Source organism: Phyllostomus discolor, chromosome 8 (genome assembly GCF_004126475.2).
Source record: "Phyllostomus discolor isolate MPI-MPIP mPhyDis1 chromosome 8, mPhyDis1.pri.v3, whole genome shotgun sequence".
NCBI lineage: Eukaryota > Metazoa > Chordata > Mammalia > Chiroptera > Phyllostomidae > Phyllostomus > Phyllostomus discolor.
In genome coordinates, this window is record NC_040910.2 from 42,450,217 (window position 1) to 42,464,570 (window position 14,354).

The window sequence follows — 14,354 nt, forward strand, 5'->3', positions numbered from 1 at the left end:
GTCATTATTTTAAGTAACTATTTGTTGATTTGTTATGCTTTTCTACACACTATAATTGCTATACTGTACTATGATTTGCTTTTTTCCACCCAGCAAATACAGCCTTGCTATGTATAGGCCAGGCACTGTTTTGAGTGTTATAAATTAACTCATTTAATCTTTACATCAAAGGTATGTATGAAATATATTTTATTTCTTATCCTCATTTCATAGATGGGGAAGCTGAAATGCAGAGGTTAAGTAAGTGATTTGTTCAAGGTCATAGCAAATGATGGAGCCAGGCTTGAACTCAAGCAATCTGGCTCTTGAGCACTGTTAACCTTCTACTGCATCCTGTCTCTACCTTCTTGTGAACAAGTTTCCCTGTTTTTCATGTCACTGTGCCTCATTCTTTTTAAAGGTGACATGAGGGTCCATGCTATAGGTGAACTGTATTTGAACTCTTCCCCATTAATGTCTAACTTCCATATGTATCTCCATTCCTGGGTCACCAACCACCTCCTCAGTATCCCATGGGCGCTGCAGACTCCATTTTAAATTGACTCAAATTAAATCTATCTTCCTCCTCCCACCTGCGCTTCCTCCCATGTCCCCATCTGAGTGGCAGTGCCAACAACCACGAGTCATCAGGATGGAGGCAAAAGTCAGTGTGAGAGAAAAATAGTGAAGTGATTAGGTTCCAAAATACCAAAAGTGTCTGGGTCGGTGGCATAGGGAAAGGGTTAGCTTTGCACAAAATATAAAAGGGGGGTGGGATAACCTGAGAAGAAACTAGAGGAAAGAGGTGGGAAGAAGGAGGAAGGAGCAGCCAAATTCAGGTTTCTGGTTATCAGCTGCTCGTCACCAAGGCAACTGCGTTGCTACGGCAACAACAAAGGCAGTACCGCATCTTCCAACTACCCTGTCGACTGCCGTTACCTCCACACCAGCCAGACACTTCCGCATGGGGGTCTGCAGACGTCCGGAAATGGTTTAGGAAAAAGGGAATTGCTGCTGCAGTAGCCAATCGGATGGGTTCTGTGCCTAAGGACGCGTAGAAAGGGGTCGAGACTTCTCCGAAGCTTGCCAAAGGGCCTTGCGAAGGTGGGAGTGTATTCCTTCCTCACCACTAAAAGGGCCGAAGAGAGGGGGAAGGCGTGGCTCAGGTTAAAAAAAAGGCGGGGATACGCCTGCTCTCGCTTCTGCCCAATAAAAGCAAGAAACCCAGTTAAGGTTCCCAATAAGTGTCGTTACCAGGCTTCTGTTCTAAGCACTACTAGCCAATAGGCGGCGGTGGTGGGCGGGCACGGGTAGTAGAGGCGGTGCGGCGGGGGCGGAGCAGGCGCTGCAGCAGGAGGGAAGATGGCGGACGAAGAGAAGCTGCCGCTCGGCTGGGAGAAGCGCATGAGCCGCAGCTCAGGTGCCGCGGGGGTCGGGGCTAGGGCGGGGCCGCGCGGGCCTGCGGAAGCAATACTCGAGCTTGCCTCTCGGGCACGGCGCAGCCGTCCGACTCCCGTGGGGTCTTGGCTCCTCCGCGTTGTCCTGGGTAACCGTTCCGGCCGGTCCTGTGGAGGCTCGAGCCTCTGGAGTTGGGAAGCCGAAGAAAACTGAGGCAGGGACGGGGCCGGGGAGGCCCAGCGCGCTGCCGGGGGGGGGCGGGGGAGGTGCGGCTGGGGCGGGGTGGTGATCCCGTGGCGTCTCTCGCAGCGATGGCCTTGGCCCTGCGAATCTGGCTGACATCTTTCAGCCTAAAGCACCTGATGTCGTTAGGGAATGTCTCTGCACCCCTTTGGGCCCTGGGAATGATCCCTGTGAGAGGATACCCCAAGCTCATGCTCAGGGCGTGGCTCCAAGGTGTTGCCGGGCCTCGGATGCACAACCTAACCCTGCTACCACGCCTGCCACCTATCCCTAATCCTGAACCTATGGTTATATTCTGCCTGACGAGGGCTCCTGTTCCTCGGTCCGGTTTAAGGCTAATCTACAATAATTATATCGACAGTAGGGCACTTTTATCAGCACCAGTCATTATGACAAACGTTTTAAGTTTCTTCTCTCTGGCCACAACTTTGGGAAGTCGGTTGCCATTATTTCCATTTTGCAGGTGAGGAAACTGAGGCCAGAAAATGTAAGGAACTTGCCCAAGGTCATTCATTTGAGGGGGTGGGGGGCTTAGGGCTCCGTTAAAGCCAGTCATTTTGACTCCAGAGCCCCATGCCCTTGTCACTGCAAACTGCAGAAGAGCAGTTCCTGCAAATTACTCCATTGTCCACAGTAATCATAGTCGCAGTAATAACTCTGGCTTATTGAATGCCAGGCCCTTTGGTGAGCATTTTGTGTACATCCTCATCCACGCTCCACATTAACCCCAGGAAGTTTGGTGGCCTTACCTCTTCCCCACCACTTTTCAGGGAGTTAGAGTCCATTGCTAAGGTTTTAGAGACCATTAGTGGCTCAGCTCTTGCTCACCTTACTCTAGCCCTGGCCTGTGACTGTGACCTGTGCCATAAATCTGAACCCGGGGGCTCAACTCTGAACCCCCAGTCCTGCCATTTCTGTGTGGCTTGACCCTGACAATCCTCAGGGGTGGCACCTAGCCCTTCACCAGTGCTGGCCACAAGTCCTCCATATAACCCAGGCAAACTCTGGGTCCCTGGGATGACACCCCTTTTCTACTGGGTCCCTTCCACTTCAAGTTGTGTGCGGTGTTCACTCCATGCTCCTCAGTCCCTGGGTAACATCTGACCCCTGGTAGTGTTGGGCCCACTTTATTCGGCACAGTACACTGTAGGGGAAAGAGCAGAGCTTTGGTGTGTGACATCTGGGTATAGTTCCTCCCTCTTGGCATAATGTGCCTGGGGCACAGTAAGCACTCAGGAAACATTACCTAGTTTTCTTGTCTATAAAATAGCAATAGTAATAGCTATCACATGCTTAATATGTGTCAGGAGCTGTGCTAAGCACTTTAGAGATCATGAATTTATTTAGTCCTTACAACAACCCTACAGGCAGGTACTGTTGTTTCCATTTTACAGGTGAGAAATGGAGGCCTGGGGAAGGTAGGTCATGCAGTGAGTGAGGGGCAGAGCCAGATTTACATAGGTGGTCTGGCTGCTGAGTGCATGCTTTGAACCACTTCATCTCCCCCACCTTGGCTGCTTCCCTTGTCACCCTGGGTTATTCAAAGGTATCAGTGACTGAACTTACCATGTCTTATTTGCTTGACTGGTGCTAATCTGCCCCCACCTAGAATGGTAGCTCCCTAAGGGCCTGTGGCACATGGTGGGCACACAGTGGATTTGCTGAATGATGGTGTCTCATAGGCCAGTCCCTTCTTCTGACTTCAGGGTGGCATCCTATGAGCAGGCCCAGCTGAGTTTCCCACCTCCTGTCCCTCCAGGCCGGGTGTACTACTTCAATCACATCACTAATGCCAGCCAGTGGGAGCGGCCAAGTGGCAACAGCAGTGGCGGCGGCAAAAATGGACAGGGGGAACCCACCAGGGTCCGCTGCTCACACCTGCTGGTCAAGCACAGCCAGTCACGACGGCCTTCATCTTGGAGGCAAGAGAAGATCACTCGGACCAAGGAGGAGGCCCTGGAGCTGATCAACAGTGAGCAGGGCTGGACACAGGGTCTGGGGGGAGGGGGGCTTCTCTCCCCCAGGAGGCCAGAGCAAGCCTTGTTGAAATCACACCAAACCCTCCACCCCAGCTTGCTCAGCTGTCAGGTGTGGCATTGGCCAACATGGAAGTGCCTGTACATGACATGAGCCTGGCCCACGCAGCCACCTCTTCTTTTTCTTTCCATCTGTAGGAGTGGGAGGACCCAGCCTTGGGGGCTGGCAGGCCTGAGTTCAGGTAGTAGCTATGCCCCCATAAGCTCTATGACCTTGGGGGACCGGAATCACCTCCCTGAGACTTACTTTTCACGTCTATAAAATGGACATTGTCGTATACCTGCATCTGAAGCTTGTTATGAAAACCCAGTGGGATAAGACAGTGGGTGGTACACAGTGGGCCCTCAGTCAGTGGGAATGGTTGTTGATAATATCAGGCAGGGTTCTGCAGCGCATACAAGGGCCCATACAAGAGGCTGGAAAGGTACAACAGTACACGGCTGGCCAGCAGTTTGTAAGTTTATTCTGCCCAGGGAGAGGAGGTTGTTCTTTGGTAGAGCAGTGACTGGCAGACTTTTTCTTAGAAGGCCCAAAGGTAAATAGTTTAGGTTTTGCTACCCATGCAGTCTCTGTAAGCTCTGCTTTGTAACATGATAGCAGCCGCAGACAAAAAGTAAACAAATGGGCGTGGCTGTAATGCCAGTAAAATTCTCTTTACAAAAATAGCAGGCTTTGGCCTGTGGGCGGTTGTTGGGAGAACCCTGATCTAGAGCTGTCCAGTGTGGCTGCTACTACCTACATGTAGCTGTGTCCATTTGAATTAATTAAAATTAAGTAGTATTAAAGATAAGTTCTTTTTTAAGATTTTATTTCTTTTTAGAGAAGGGAAGGAGAAGGAGAGGAAGGGATGGGGGTTGCCTCTCACACATCCCATACTAGGGACATGGCCCACAACCCAGACATGTGCCCTGACTAGGAATCAAAACAGTGACCCTTTGGTTCACAGGCTGGTGCTCACTCCACTGAGCCACACTAGCCAGGGTATAAGGATTGTTTCTGTAGTAGTGCTGGCCGCACTTAAGGTGTTTAGTAGCTACATGTGGTTAGTGGCTGCCATCTAGGACAGCACAGATATAAAATACTTACGTCCATGCAAGAAGTTCTGTTGGACAGTGCTGGTCTGCACCTCCATTGTGATTTCATCATCCACTGAGCCTCTCCCACCAGAGACCCCAGACCTCTCCCTGGCCACTGCTACCCCGCATAACTGGTCCCTCACCCATGCCCAGACAGTCTAAATTCCTACCTGACTGCCAGGTCCTGGCTGTGTGACCTTAAGCAAATTACTTAACATCTCCAAGCCTCAGTCTCTTTTACCTCTAAAGTTAATATGCTGCTAACAGAATCCACCCATAGGGAAGTTGTGGGGACTCCAACCTAATACAGTAAAGCAGGAGTAATAGCACCTGGCAGCTAGTAAAATTGCTAACTGTGATTATGCTTGTTATTAGCACAGGCCTGGCTAAGAGTACACACTCCATCAGTATCAGCTGTTGTTTAACCATCATATCACTTGGTCCAGTACCTGGCCTGTAGGATATTTCTTATACTTGCACACACACACCCATATGGTGTCTGGCATGATTAATGGCACCTGCAGGCTCATACCTCCTAGCATTGTAGAGAGCATCTGAATTCTTGCACAGAACTTTTTTTTTTTTTGAGCAAGTACATCTGTGTTCTGTGATGCACATTAGTTTGAAACCCAGCTGACACTGTTTTCTTTTAGCTTGTTGGCATCATTTTGATTTTTTTTTTCTTTTTCTTTGCACACAATCTTAAAGGCAGATTAAAAATCTTGCCTCCTGAGCTTTGTGAGGGCAGGGACTGGATCTGTCTCCCCACTGTACTTCCACCACCCAACACACAGCCTGGCTATGTTAGTACTCCCAGCACTGTTTCATGAACCAATAGGAAGTGGGAAGGATTATTGGCAGAGGCGATGACAGAAATAAAGACCTGGTGCCAGGCTGTGCAGGGGACTGAAAAGGGACTAGGTCCTTCCAGGGCAAGTCCCAGCCAGGCAGAGGAGTGCCGAGAGTGAGGCAAAGAATTGAGGTCTTTCCTGGTGATAGCAGGAAACACATGGCTAAGTGTGACCCAGAGAGGGACCCTGCAGTGGTGTGTTTCAGAACTGTGTGGCTCGAGGATGGAGGGCCAGGGAAGCTGGAGGGTCCCCAGGCTGGCTGGGACCAACTGTGAGTGTTGGAGAAGAGGGAAAGTGGGGATGGGGGGTTGTTTGCCCCAGGGGAAAAGGAGGAAGTAGGTGGGGAAAGCCCAGAGAGAATCTTGAGGTGATGTCTTGGGTCCTCCAGCTCAAATGGTCCCCATTCCAAGGCTTCTGGAACACATGAAATTAAGCAAGAGGTAACAGGCATTTGAGAGTGAGTAGCAAGAGGTGCCACTCTAGTAGAGGGGACTTGGGAAGAGGAGCGGTCTGGGGAGGGACTGACTCAGTCCAAGGAGCCAGAGGAAGAGAACTTGGGAAGGCACCTAGGAGAGGGCTTGGGTTCAGCAGATCAGCCAGACCAAAGGCAGTCCTGGCAAGACTAAGGCAGGCTAAGGCAGGTGGGCACAGTGCGATCTCATCATGTCTTGGAAGGAAAATGGGCTGTGGGACCTGCCTGGGAGTGGCAGTGAGGATGCCTCCGCCCATCTCTAGGATGGACAGGTGAGTGTCTGGTGGGGCTGACACTGCGGTGGGGGCCTGAGAGGCTGAGGTCAGCTTGGATCTTGGGGAGGGTTACCTGGGGTGGGGGGTGCTCCCAGTAAGCAGCAGGGCCCTGAGGCCTAACTTTAAGTGGATGGAGACTAGGGTTAGAGAAGATAGGGCATATGCCTGCCTGTGCTGGAGGGCCTGGTAGAAGCTATGGGAGGAATTAGAGCTAGAGATGATGTGACTTGAACTTGGAGGTGGGTGGGAGGGGTGGAACAGATTCCAGAGAGATTTAGGAGGCAGAATCCAGAAGGGATGGGGTAAGGTTGGAACCAGTGTGGCCCGCCCTAGAGTCACGCAGAGATGGACACTAGTGTCAGCTGTGTGGCCTTAAGCAAATGCCTTCATCCTCAGAACCTCAGTTTCTTTTTCTGTAAAACGGGGACAAGATGGCCATGAAAATTCTGGGAGTGCTTAGTAGAGCAATGGGCTGTGTCTGGCACTCACTTTCTACGTGATGGAGCCTTGACCTCAGTCATTTAGGTGTGTGTGGTGGGGGGCCAAGGTCAAGCAAGGCCTTTGTTCACAGGCAGCCCCTGCTGCTTCCCTAAGGCCGATGGGAAGAGCTCTGGGCAAGGATGCAGGACGCCAGTGAGCTCGGCATGCAGACCCTCTGATGACCTTGGGCAGTAATCTCCCTCTTTTGGCCTCAGTGTCCCGAGACACTGAGATGGGGCTGGGCCAGTCCTCCTTCAGGGTTGTCAGGAGGAAGCAGTGAGATGCAGGCTGTGGTGCCATGTCAGCAAGCTTGGGGCGTTTGGGCCTCCTATTTTCTCCCCTGAAAGTGAATGTTCCCCCTGTCGTGGCTCGTTCCAGGTGATCAGGAGATGAGGATTGGGGCAGCACGATCTGTAGCTGGCAACCTGGTCTGGAGTCCCATCAGTATCCATTTAGAGCCTGTGCTCCCTGTTGCCCCAAGGGGACAGGCTGCCTGCAGTGAGAACCAGCGCATCCAAGTTTTCTGCTGATGCTCCTTTTCTCAGCGTCGGCTCCTCTGCAGCTGCTGGGCTGCAGCCAGGGGCTATCAGAGATCCAAGAACTGGCTGCCTGGAGTTGCCGGTGTCCTTGTCTAAGGAGGCCAGGCCATGGAGAAGCCCTCCCCACCTGCTCTCCATCCCTCTGCCCCCATATTCCCACGGCCTAGGGCTTCAGGGAGCCCTTGGTGTGAACAACAGTCCCCCCCAAATACACCCACACCCAGGATCAAGGGTCAGTGTGTGCCTTTGGTCAAGTCCCCTACCCTAGGTCAGTGACTCCCTTCCGGCCTGCTGGGTCTGTGGTCTCTCTAGGCCCTTCCTGCTGGATCTTGGGTCTTCTGGGATGACAACTCAGCTTGTCACCTTTTTCCTGTCAAGGTTTCTTCCCTTGTTTGTCTCCAGACCTTTTTAAGGTCAGAGACCACCCCATTTGTTCATCACTTCCCCTTAGGTAATTTTGCTGTGTTGGCTTGGGCTGCCATAACAGAATACCAAAGCCTGGGGGACTTAGGCATCGGGGATTTATTTGTCACAGTTCCAGAGACTGAAAATTCAAGATCAAGGCTCTGACTGACTGTTCTGGTGAGGGCTCTCTTCAGGCTTATGGACAGCTGCCCACTGATGTGTCGCCACCTTTGTGCGTGCCCCCGTGGGGAGAGAAAGCTGGAGCTCACTGGTGTCTCTTATGAGAACACTAATGATCGGATCAAGGCCCCACCCTCATGACCTCCTTTAACCTTAATTACCTCTGTAAAGGCCCATCTCCACATACAGTCACATTGAGAGTTTAGGGCTTCAACACGAATTAGGGGCACACAATTCAGCCTGTATTATGAGGACTGACAGCTGTCAAGGGCTTGCTCTGGTCCAAGTCCTGCTCCAGCAGTAACTTCTTTACTCCTAACAGTAGCTCTCGAAGGTGGGAGCTGCTGATTAGCCCATTTTACAGGTCAGGCAAGTGAGGCTCCAAGTGGAAAAGTCACCCACCAGGGTCACAGCTCAGGAACAGTAAAGCTGGGATCTGAACACAGCAGTTAAGGTTCAGAGTCCACCCTCCTCAGCCTCTGGGATATGTTGTGATCTGCCAGCAGGAGCAGATGCCATTCTGTTGGGGCTCCTGAACTCCCCAAAGTGGGGGGAAGGTGCCTACCCCAGACTGGGAGCTCCCCAAGAGGCCATCCTGGTGTAGCCAGCTCTCAGTGCCCTAGCTGGAGCTCTGTTGGACGAGGGTTGGATGAGCACTATTTCGGTGACACTGACACAGGGAGGGGAGCCCAGGACATTGCTGGGGAAAGGCCAGGCAGCTCTGGTTTGTACTTCCTTTCTTGCCACCTCTTTAGTGTTTGGGCCTGAAGCTCACAGAAAAAGTATGAGATTTCAGCACTTCTGCCTACAGAGCCCAGTGGCAGAAGCTCTTCCTTCCCCGTGGCCTATTTCTGTCTCATTTATTCGTGAATTCCTTCAATATAAGTGAACACCTGTTCTGTGTGCAGCTTTGGGTACTGGGGACAGAGCAGTGAGCAAGGCCGACCCAGGCCCTGTCCTCCTAGTGTGAGGCAGGTTACAGACACACAAACAGGATGGTGTTGAGTGCAGACCCAGGGAGGCACCTCACACAGCCAGGTCTTAAGGAAGCCTCCTGGGTGACACCAGAAGAGAGCAGGTGAGCTTCAAGCGGGAAGAGATACCTAAGGGTGTCATTATGGGCACCAAGGTGGCAGGTAGATGGGCGAGAGAAGCAGGGCAAGTCGGGGGCGGGTGTAAGACTGAACTGAGGGGACACAGGGATCTGAAGATTCCCTTGCATCTTGTGGCCAAGAACAGACCCCTGTGACGGACATGGGGAAAACAGGTGACGAGCATGTTTATGGGAGTACCAAACAGATCAGATACCAGGACACTGTGTGCAGTTGCTGTAATGTGCAGTGAATAGGTGATGGCAACATAGTCACAGTCATGCCATTTCAACTGGTCTCTGGCAGATGGGTGGTGACAGTGACCTTGAGGTCAAACAGGAAACTGAGGCTGATGGGCCTGGTGAGGTTTGCAGCCCAGCATCAGGCAGGTGACCCTGGTTGGGTGTCTGAGCCTCAGAGTACCAGGTAGCTGAATCCACAGTGTTCCTGTGCAACTCATACAGATACCAGGCAGGTGTGTCACAGCCATGTTGGGATCTTACAGGAGCAGTGGTCAGAGCATCACAGTGGTGTGCAGAAACCCTGGCAGGTGTGGCAGGGTGACCCTCCCATCCGATGTGCTGGTGTCCCATTGCTGAGCCAAGTGGGCATGTGGCCCTGGGAGAGGGGCAGTCATGAAGGCCACGCAGGCCCAAGTGGAATGAAGGTCTGGGGCCAGATGTGGGAGCCCCCTCCGTGGCTGAGCCTGGGGGCACAGGGAGGATACCTGCAGGGGCACTCATTCACATGCCAGGGCAGCTGGCCAGAGCAGGACCAAGGCATTTCAGGGAGGGAGGGATGGGTTCCGGCGCCAAGGGCTCCTGCTTGGACTCAAAAGAGCAGCTGGTGGCTCCTTTATACCTGCACACACAGGGTCCCCTGTTCTCTGAACCCAAAGGAAAGTCACAGTGATGCTTGTTACTTCCCCTGGCCCCCTCTACTCCCCAGCCTCCCTCTCCATCCAGAGGAAATTGGTACCTAGTGGGGACAGTTTGGGCCACACAGAGAATATGGTGATCTGCCAACACACCCTGTTAGGGCAGCTGGGAAAATAGCCTTGTCAGCTGCCTCTGGGGCCGTAGTCCATGGGAATGACACGTGTCCTTTCCTGGGGTCTCTTCACAATGCCCCAGTGGGCCACCCAGGGGCTGAGGACTCAGCTGGCTCCTCTCGGAGAGGTGGGCTCACACTCTGGCCTCCTGCCCTTCTAGAGGATTCTAGGAAAGTTTCCCACCACAGTCCTGGAGGCTCTCAGAGGACCCTAGTCTCCAGCAGCCCTCTTTCTCTGCCTGGTTTCCTGCTGTCCTCCCCTGTGGGGCCTGGAGTTAGCTTTTCTCAGAGTATGTGTGGGAGGCAGGAGGGGACCATGTTAGGTTCATGTTATATTTGGGTGGAGTGATGGGGGGAGCAGGAGTTAGGAGTGGGGTGTGAAACTGGCATGGCTATTGAGGTTACTGCAGGGTCTCAGTGTACATGTACGTGGAAGGCACCACTTCAGGGACACCTGGGACTCCAGGCATGGCTCGGCACACATGTGCAGGGAGAAGGCATTTGTGGATGTGTTAGCATGTGGGGGTGGCAAGAGTATTCACCCGTGCATGCGTGTGTGTGTGTGTACATGAGCACAGTAGAGCGGAGGTTGGATGGTTCCATCCTGAGTGATGTGCCACTGTCCACATGGAGCCCTCTGCCCTGTCTGTCCTGCTGCTGACTTGGAGGTCTCCAGTGTGCCTCATGTCGTGTGTGTCCACAGGCTACATCCAGAAGATCAAGTCGGGAGAAGAGGACTTTGAATCTCTGGCTTCACAGTTCAGTGACTGCAGCTCAGCCAAGGCCAGGGGAGACCTGGGTGCCTTCAGCAGAGGTGCGCAAATAATGGGCACCACGTGGCCTGTGGAAGATGGATGGCATGGCCCCTGCCACACAGGCCTTTGGGGTCCACCAGGTGGCAGCACAGTCCCTCCCTCAGGCTTCAGAGGCTGCCTTGCTGGTGGGGGACAGGGGTGCCTTTTCCCCATGTCATTCCATCCTGGGTTGGGGAGTCACTCTGTGTTTCTTTGCACATTTTTCCCCATCATAGACCCAACACACTGCCATTAGCCTCTCTCCCTATTGGAGGTATAAGGCAGGGTTCCCTAAGAGCCCCAGGTAGTCTCCCGGAATCCTCCTCCCCACCCTTACTGGTGGGGAGCCAGAGGTGAGAGGAGAATGGGTTGGTCAGATCAGCAACCCTGAGTTTAGGTCTATATGTCTGGGACAGTGGGAAGGGAAGAGCAGAGGGGACCAGGTCACCACCCCCTTCTTTTTGTCCTCCTTTCCGTCCCTGAGATACCCAGGGTGGGGTGAGGGGTGTGGGGTAACCAACAAGGCGCTGCTGCCCACCCCAGGAGGCAGGCGAGACACGACGTGGCAGGGGCTGGGAACGGAGCCCAGGGAGACAAATTCATCACTAAAATGCATCTCTAAGCACACAGCAGCACCAGCGGCTCTGCCTGACATCCCTCATGCTGTCCTCAGGCTTCCTGGGGCCTCTTTAATGGCCCTGCCACCTCCAGCTGGGCTGCTCAGCACTGTAACAGGGCCATAAACCTAGTGACAGATGAGTGCAAGGCAGGGTGCAGGTGGGAGCCCCATCTGGCTGCCCTGCCTAGTCCTAGCTTCTGCCAGGTCTTGACCGCTCACCTCCCCACCCCCACCCCCCACTCATCCCTGCCTCCCCGAACATCATCCCTTACACTTCCCCAGGTCAGATGCAAAAGCCATTTGAAGATGCCTCCTTTGCACTCCGGACGGGGGAGATGAGCGGGCCCGTGTTCACGGATTCTGGCATCCACATCATCCTGCGCACGGAGTGAGGGAGCAGGTGGCCCAGGCCTGGCCTGTGGGGTGGGCCGGGGGTGGGGTGGCTGGGCCCGCAGACCCTGCTTACTGCTGCCAGCCAAGCATGGGTGCCCCTCCCTGCTGATGTCACACAGTATTTATTGTTCCCAAAATGGCTAGGAGAGGGGCTCTGCACCATTTGGAGCTCCCTGTCTGCCCCAGGTTGGGGCTGTCCCTGCCAGATTCCCTCCTCTTCAGGAACTGATTTCTGAAGGGCAGCAGTACGGGTGGGCTCCCAGAGCTCTCAGACCTAGGGGGTGAGGGTTGCCTGTCCCAAAGGGAAGGCCCTGTCAGCTGAGCTGTCCCTTGTCCCCCCAGGTCCCAGACGGGGGTAGGAGGGCCTCACTTTGTTTCTGGCTATGCCATGTTCCTCTGTTAAATTGCAAAAAGCAAATGCTCTGCCTGGGGCTCGGGCTGCCACTGCCTGGGGCCCACCAAGCAGCAGTGCAGCACCCTCCGCACCCTCCATTAAACCTGGAACCGCTGCTCTGCCGTCTGTGTCTCATTTCCTCCCTGCTGAAATGCTGGGGGCACTGTTGGGGATGTAGGCCTTTCCTGCCACCCCTGGTGTCCAAATGTCCAGCTGCACTTGCTCCCTCAGAAGTTTCTCCACGTCCCAGGCGTGAGGATGCCCTCCAGGAGTTCATGCCAGCACCCAGACTCCAGGGAGGCGGGGTGCCGCTTAGTGCCAGCCGTCCTCAAGCCTGGGTGTGGTAGAATGCAAGAACCCTGCCTTGACCGCATAGCTCTGGATTCAGCAGGTCAGGTGGAGCTGACGATCTTTGGGGGATTCTTGGAAAGCCAGATTTGGGCATGCTTTCTGCACACCCTCCACCCCTCCACACATGGGCCACACAGAATGAACGATGCCTGCATTCCTGTCACCACAAGCTCTTTTGGCAGGTGGTACCTGGGTCCTGCCATCTCTGCAGATGCTGGGAAAGGCGTGTGCTGAAACATCGGGGGAGGGGCTGTCCTCGAGCAGAGGGGAATCCTGTGGCAAATGAGAGGTGGGGCATGGTGAGCATGACCCTCCTGCTGTCCATCCCGTACTCAGTTGTCCCTGTGCCAGCGCCTGAGCTGGGGCTCCGAGTTCATGCTCATGATTTATGGGTCTGTTAGGTGGTTGTGCCCACTCTGACCATCCCTACTTCATGGGGACCAGCCGCAGCATGGGGGTGGCAGGGTACCAGGGCTTGGGGACCTGAGCAAATTAAAGCCTTGCTGGGTTGATCCCAAAGGAAGCCCCCAGGGCTAAATCTGTAATATAATGACCTGAGTCGCAAACAGTCGCCTGGCTGGACTCCAATCTGTCAGGCTTCTGGAGCAGTCACTCTGCCTGCCGCCTGCTGGAGCGTTGGTCATTAGGAAGGTTTAATGAATTTCAGCTCTGGCAGCCAAGGGAGCTGGCTCGGAGGCTGCACCTCCTGGCAGAATCTTCCACTGCCTGTGGGGACCATGGGGCAGGCAGTGAGCAGCCTCACCCTTTGCACCAACAGCTCTGTGGGGTTGGGGGAGCAGTCGCACCCATCCTGGCCCAATAGTGCCTCTGGGAAGGATCAGAAATGAGTACTGGGCAGGGGTGGGGGCGGGGGTGGTGCAGGACAGCAGAGTTTGTGGAGTTCTGCTTCAGGGTGGAGGGGCTGCTAAAGAATGAGCCTGTGCCTCACTTTCAACACCAAAGACGCAGAGAAAGTGTCCCTGGGCTCCCGGGTGGCTAAGAGGCTGCCTGTTCTGGCTGGCAGGAAAATGGTCTTTGTGGTACTCCTGTCACTTCGGGCATCTGTGTGTCTGTCTCTCTCTCTCTCTCTCTCTCTCTCTCTCTCTCTCTCTCTCTCTCTCTCTCTCTCTCTCTCTCGTGTGCATGTGCCCATGTAACTGGTTGTGTCCACTGCAACCCTGGGAGTGCCCCACCCCCGTCTGGGTTTGATCCCCTGCCTCGGTGGACCCCCACCCCTTCCTTTGTCTAGCTGTGCAGCAGCCAAAACACAAACACAAAACATTGCTCTTAGATAAACATGCCCCCAGAGCCCACTCAGTGTCGGGCTGATTCATGGTTTGGTAGCTGTGCCTTTCCTCACCTGCTCCACGTTCCCCCACCCGCTCCTGCCTGGAAGGGGGTCATAAATCCTGGGCCTTCAGAATGTGAGCAACAGCATAGTCTTTCCTCCCAGCCAGACTCCCCCCAGGCCCCACTCCTCTTCCCTGTGCACCAGCCCAGGCTTCTGTGCTCACAGGACAGGGCTAGCTCAGGTCCCTTCAACTCCTGGTAACCCAGTACTGCTGCCAGATGGGCTTCAGTGCTTTCCCAACGCGACAGGGTGCATGCGCAGAAGGGGATGTCGGAGCTAGCGGAGGGTGGCCTGAAACACGCTGGCGGTTTGGGGGTGGGATCCTGGCCCATTGGGGGTGTGGGGAGTATTCCTGCCTTTGCGTGGTTGGATGTCC

The 14,354-nt window shown here is 54.2% G+C and overlaps 1 protein-coding gene across 1 annotated transcript; it reads left to right on the forward strand.

Moving 5' to 3' along the window:
* The first annotated feature begins 1,248 nt into the window (after positions 1-1,248).
* On the forward strand, positions 1,249-12,392 carry PIN1 (peptidylprolyl cis/trans isomerase, NIMA-interacting 1). Its single transcript, XM_028521006.2, has 4 exons — positions 1,249-1,399; positions 3,380-3,592; positions 10,780-10,890; positions 11,772-12,392. Exons 1-4 carry the CDS (start codon positions 1,342-1,344, stop codon positions 11,879-11,881), a joined length of 492 nt encoding a protein of 163 aa, XP_028376807.1. The 5' UTR covers positions 1,249-1,341; the 3' UTR covers positions 11,882-12,392.
* The last annotated feature ends 1,962 nt before the right edge of the window (positions 12,393-14,354 follow it).

What these genes read in the sequence shown, in the direction of transcription:
- PIN1 (XM_028521006.2), top strand. Translation starts at nt 1,342, where the DNA reads ATGGCGGACGAAGAGAAGCTGCCGCTCGGCTGGGAGAAGCGCATGAGC. An exon ending in GCGCATGAGCCGCAGCTCAG is followed by an intron (nt 1,400 to 3,379) that starts GTGCCGCGGGGG and finishes CTGTCCCTCCAG; the next exon opens with GCCGGGTGTACTACTTCAAT. An exon ending in GGCCCTGGAGCTGATCAACA is followed by an intron (nt 3,593 to 10,779) that starts GTGAGCAGGGCT and finishes GTGTGTCCACAG; the next exon opens with GCTACATCCAGAAGATCAAG.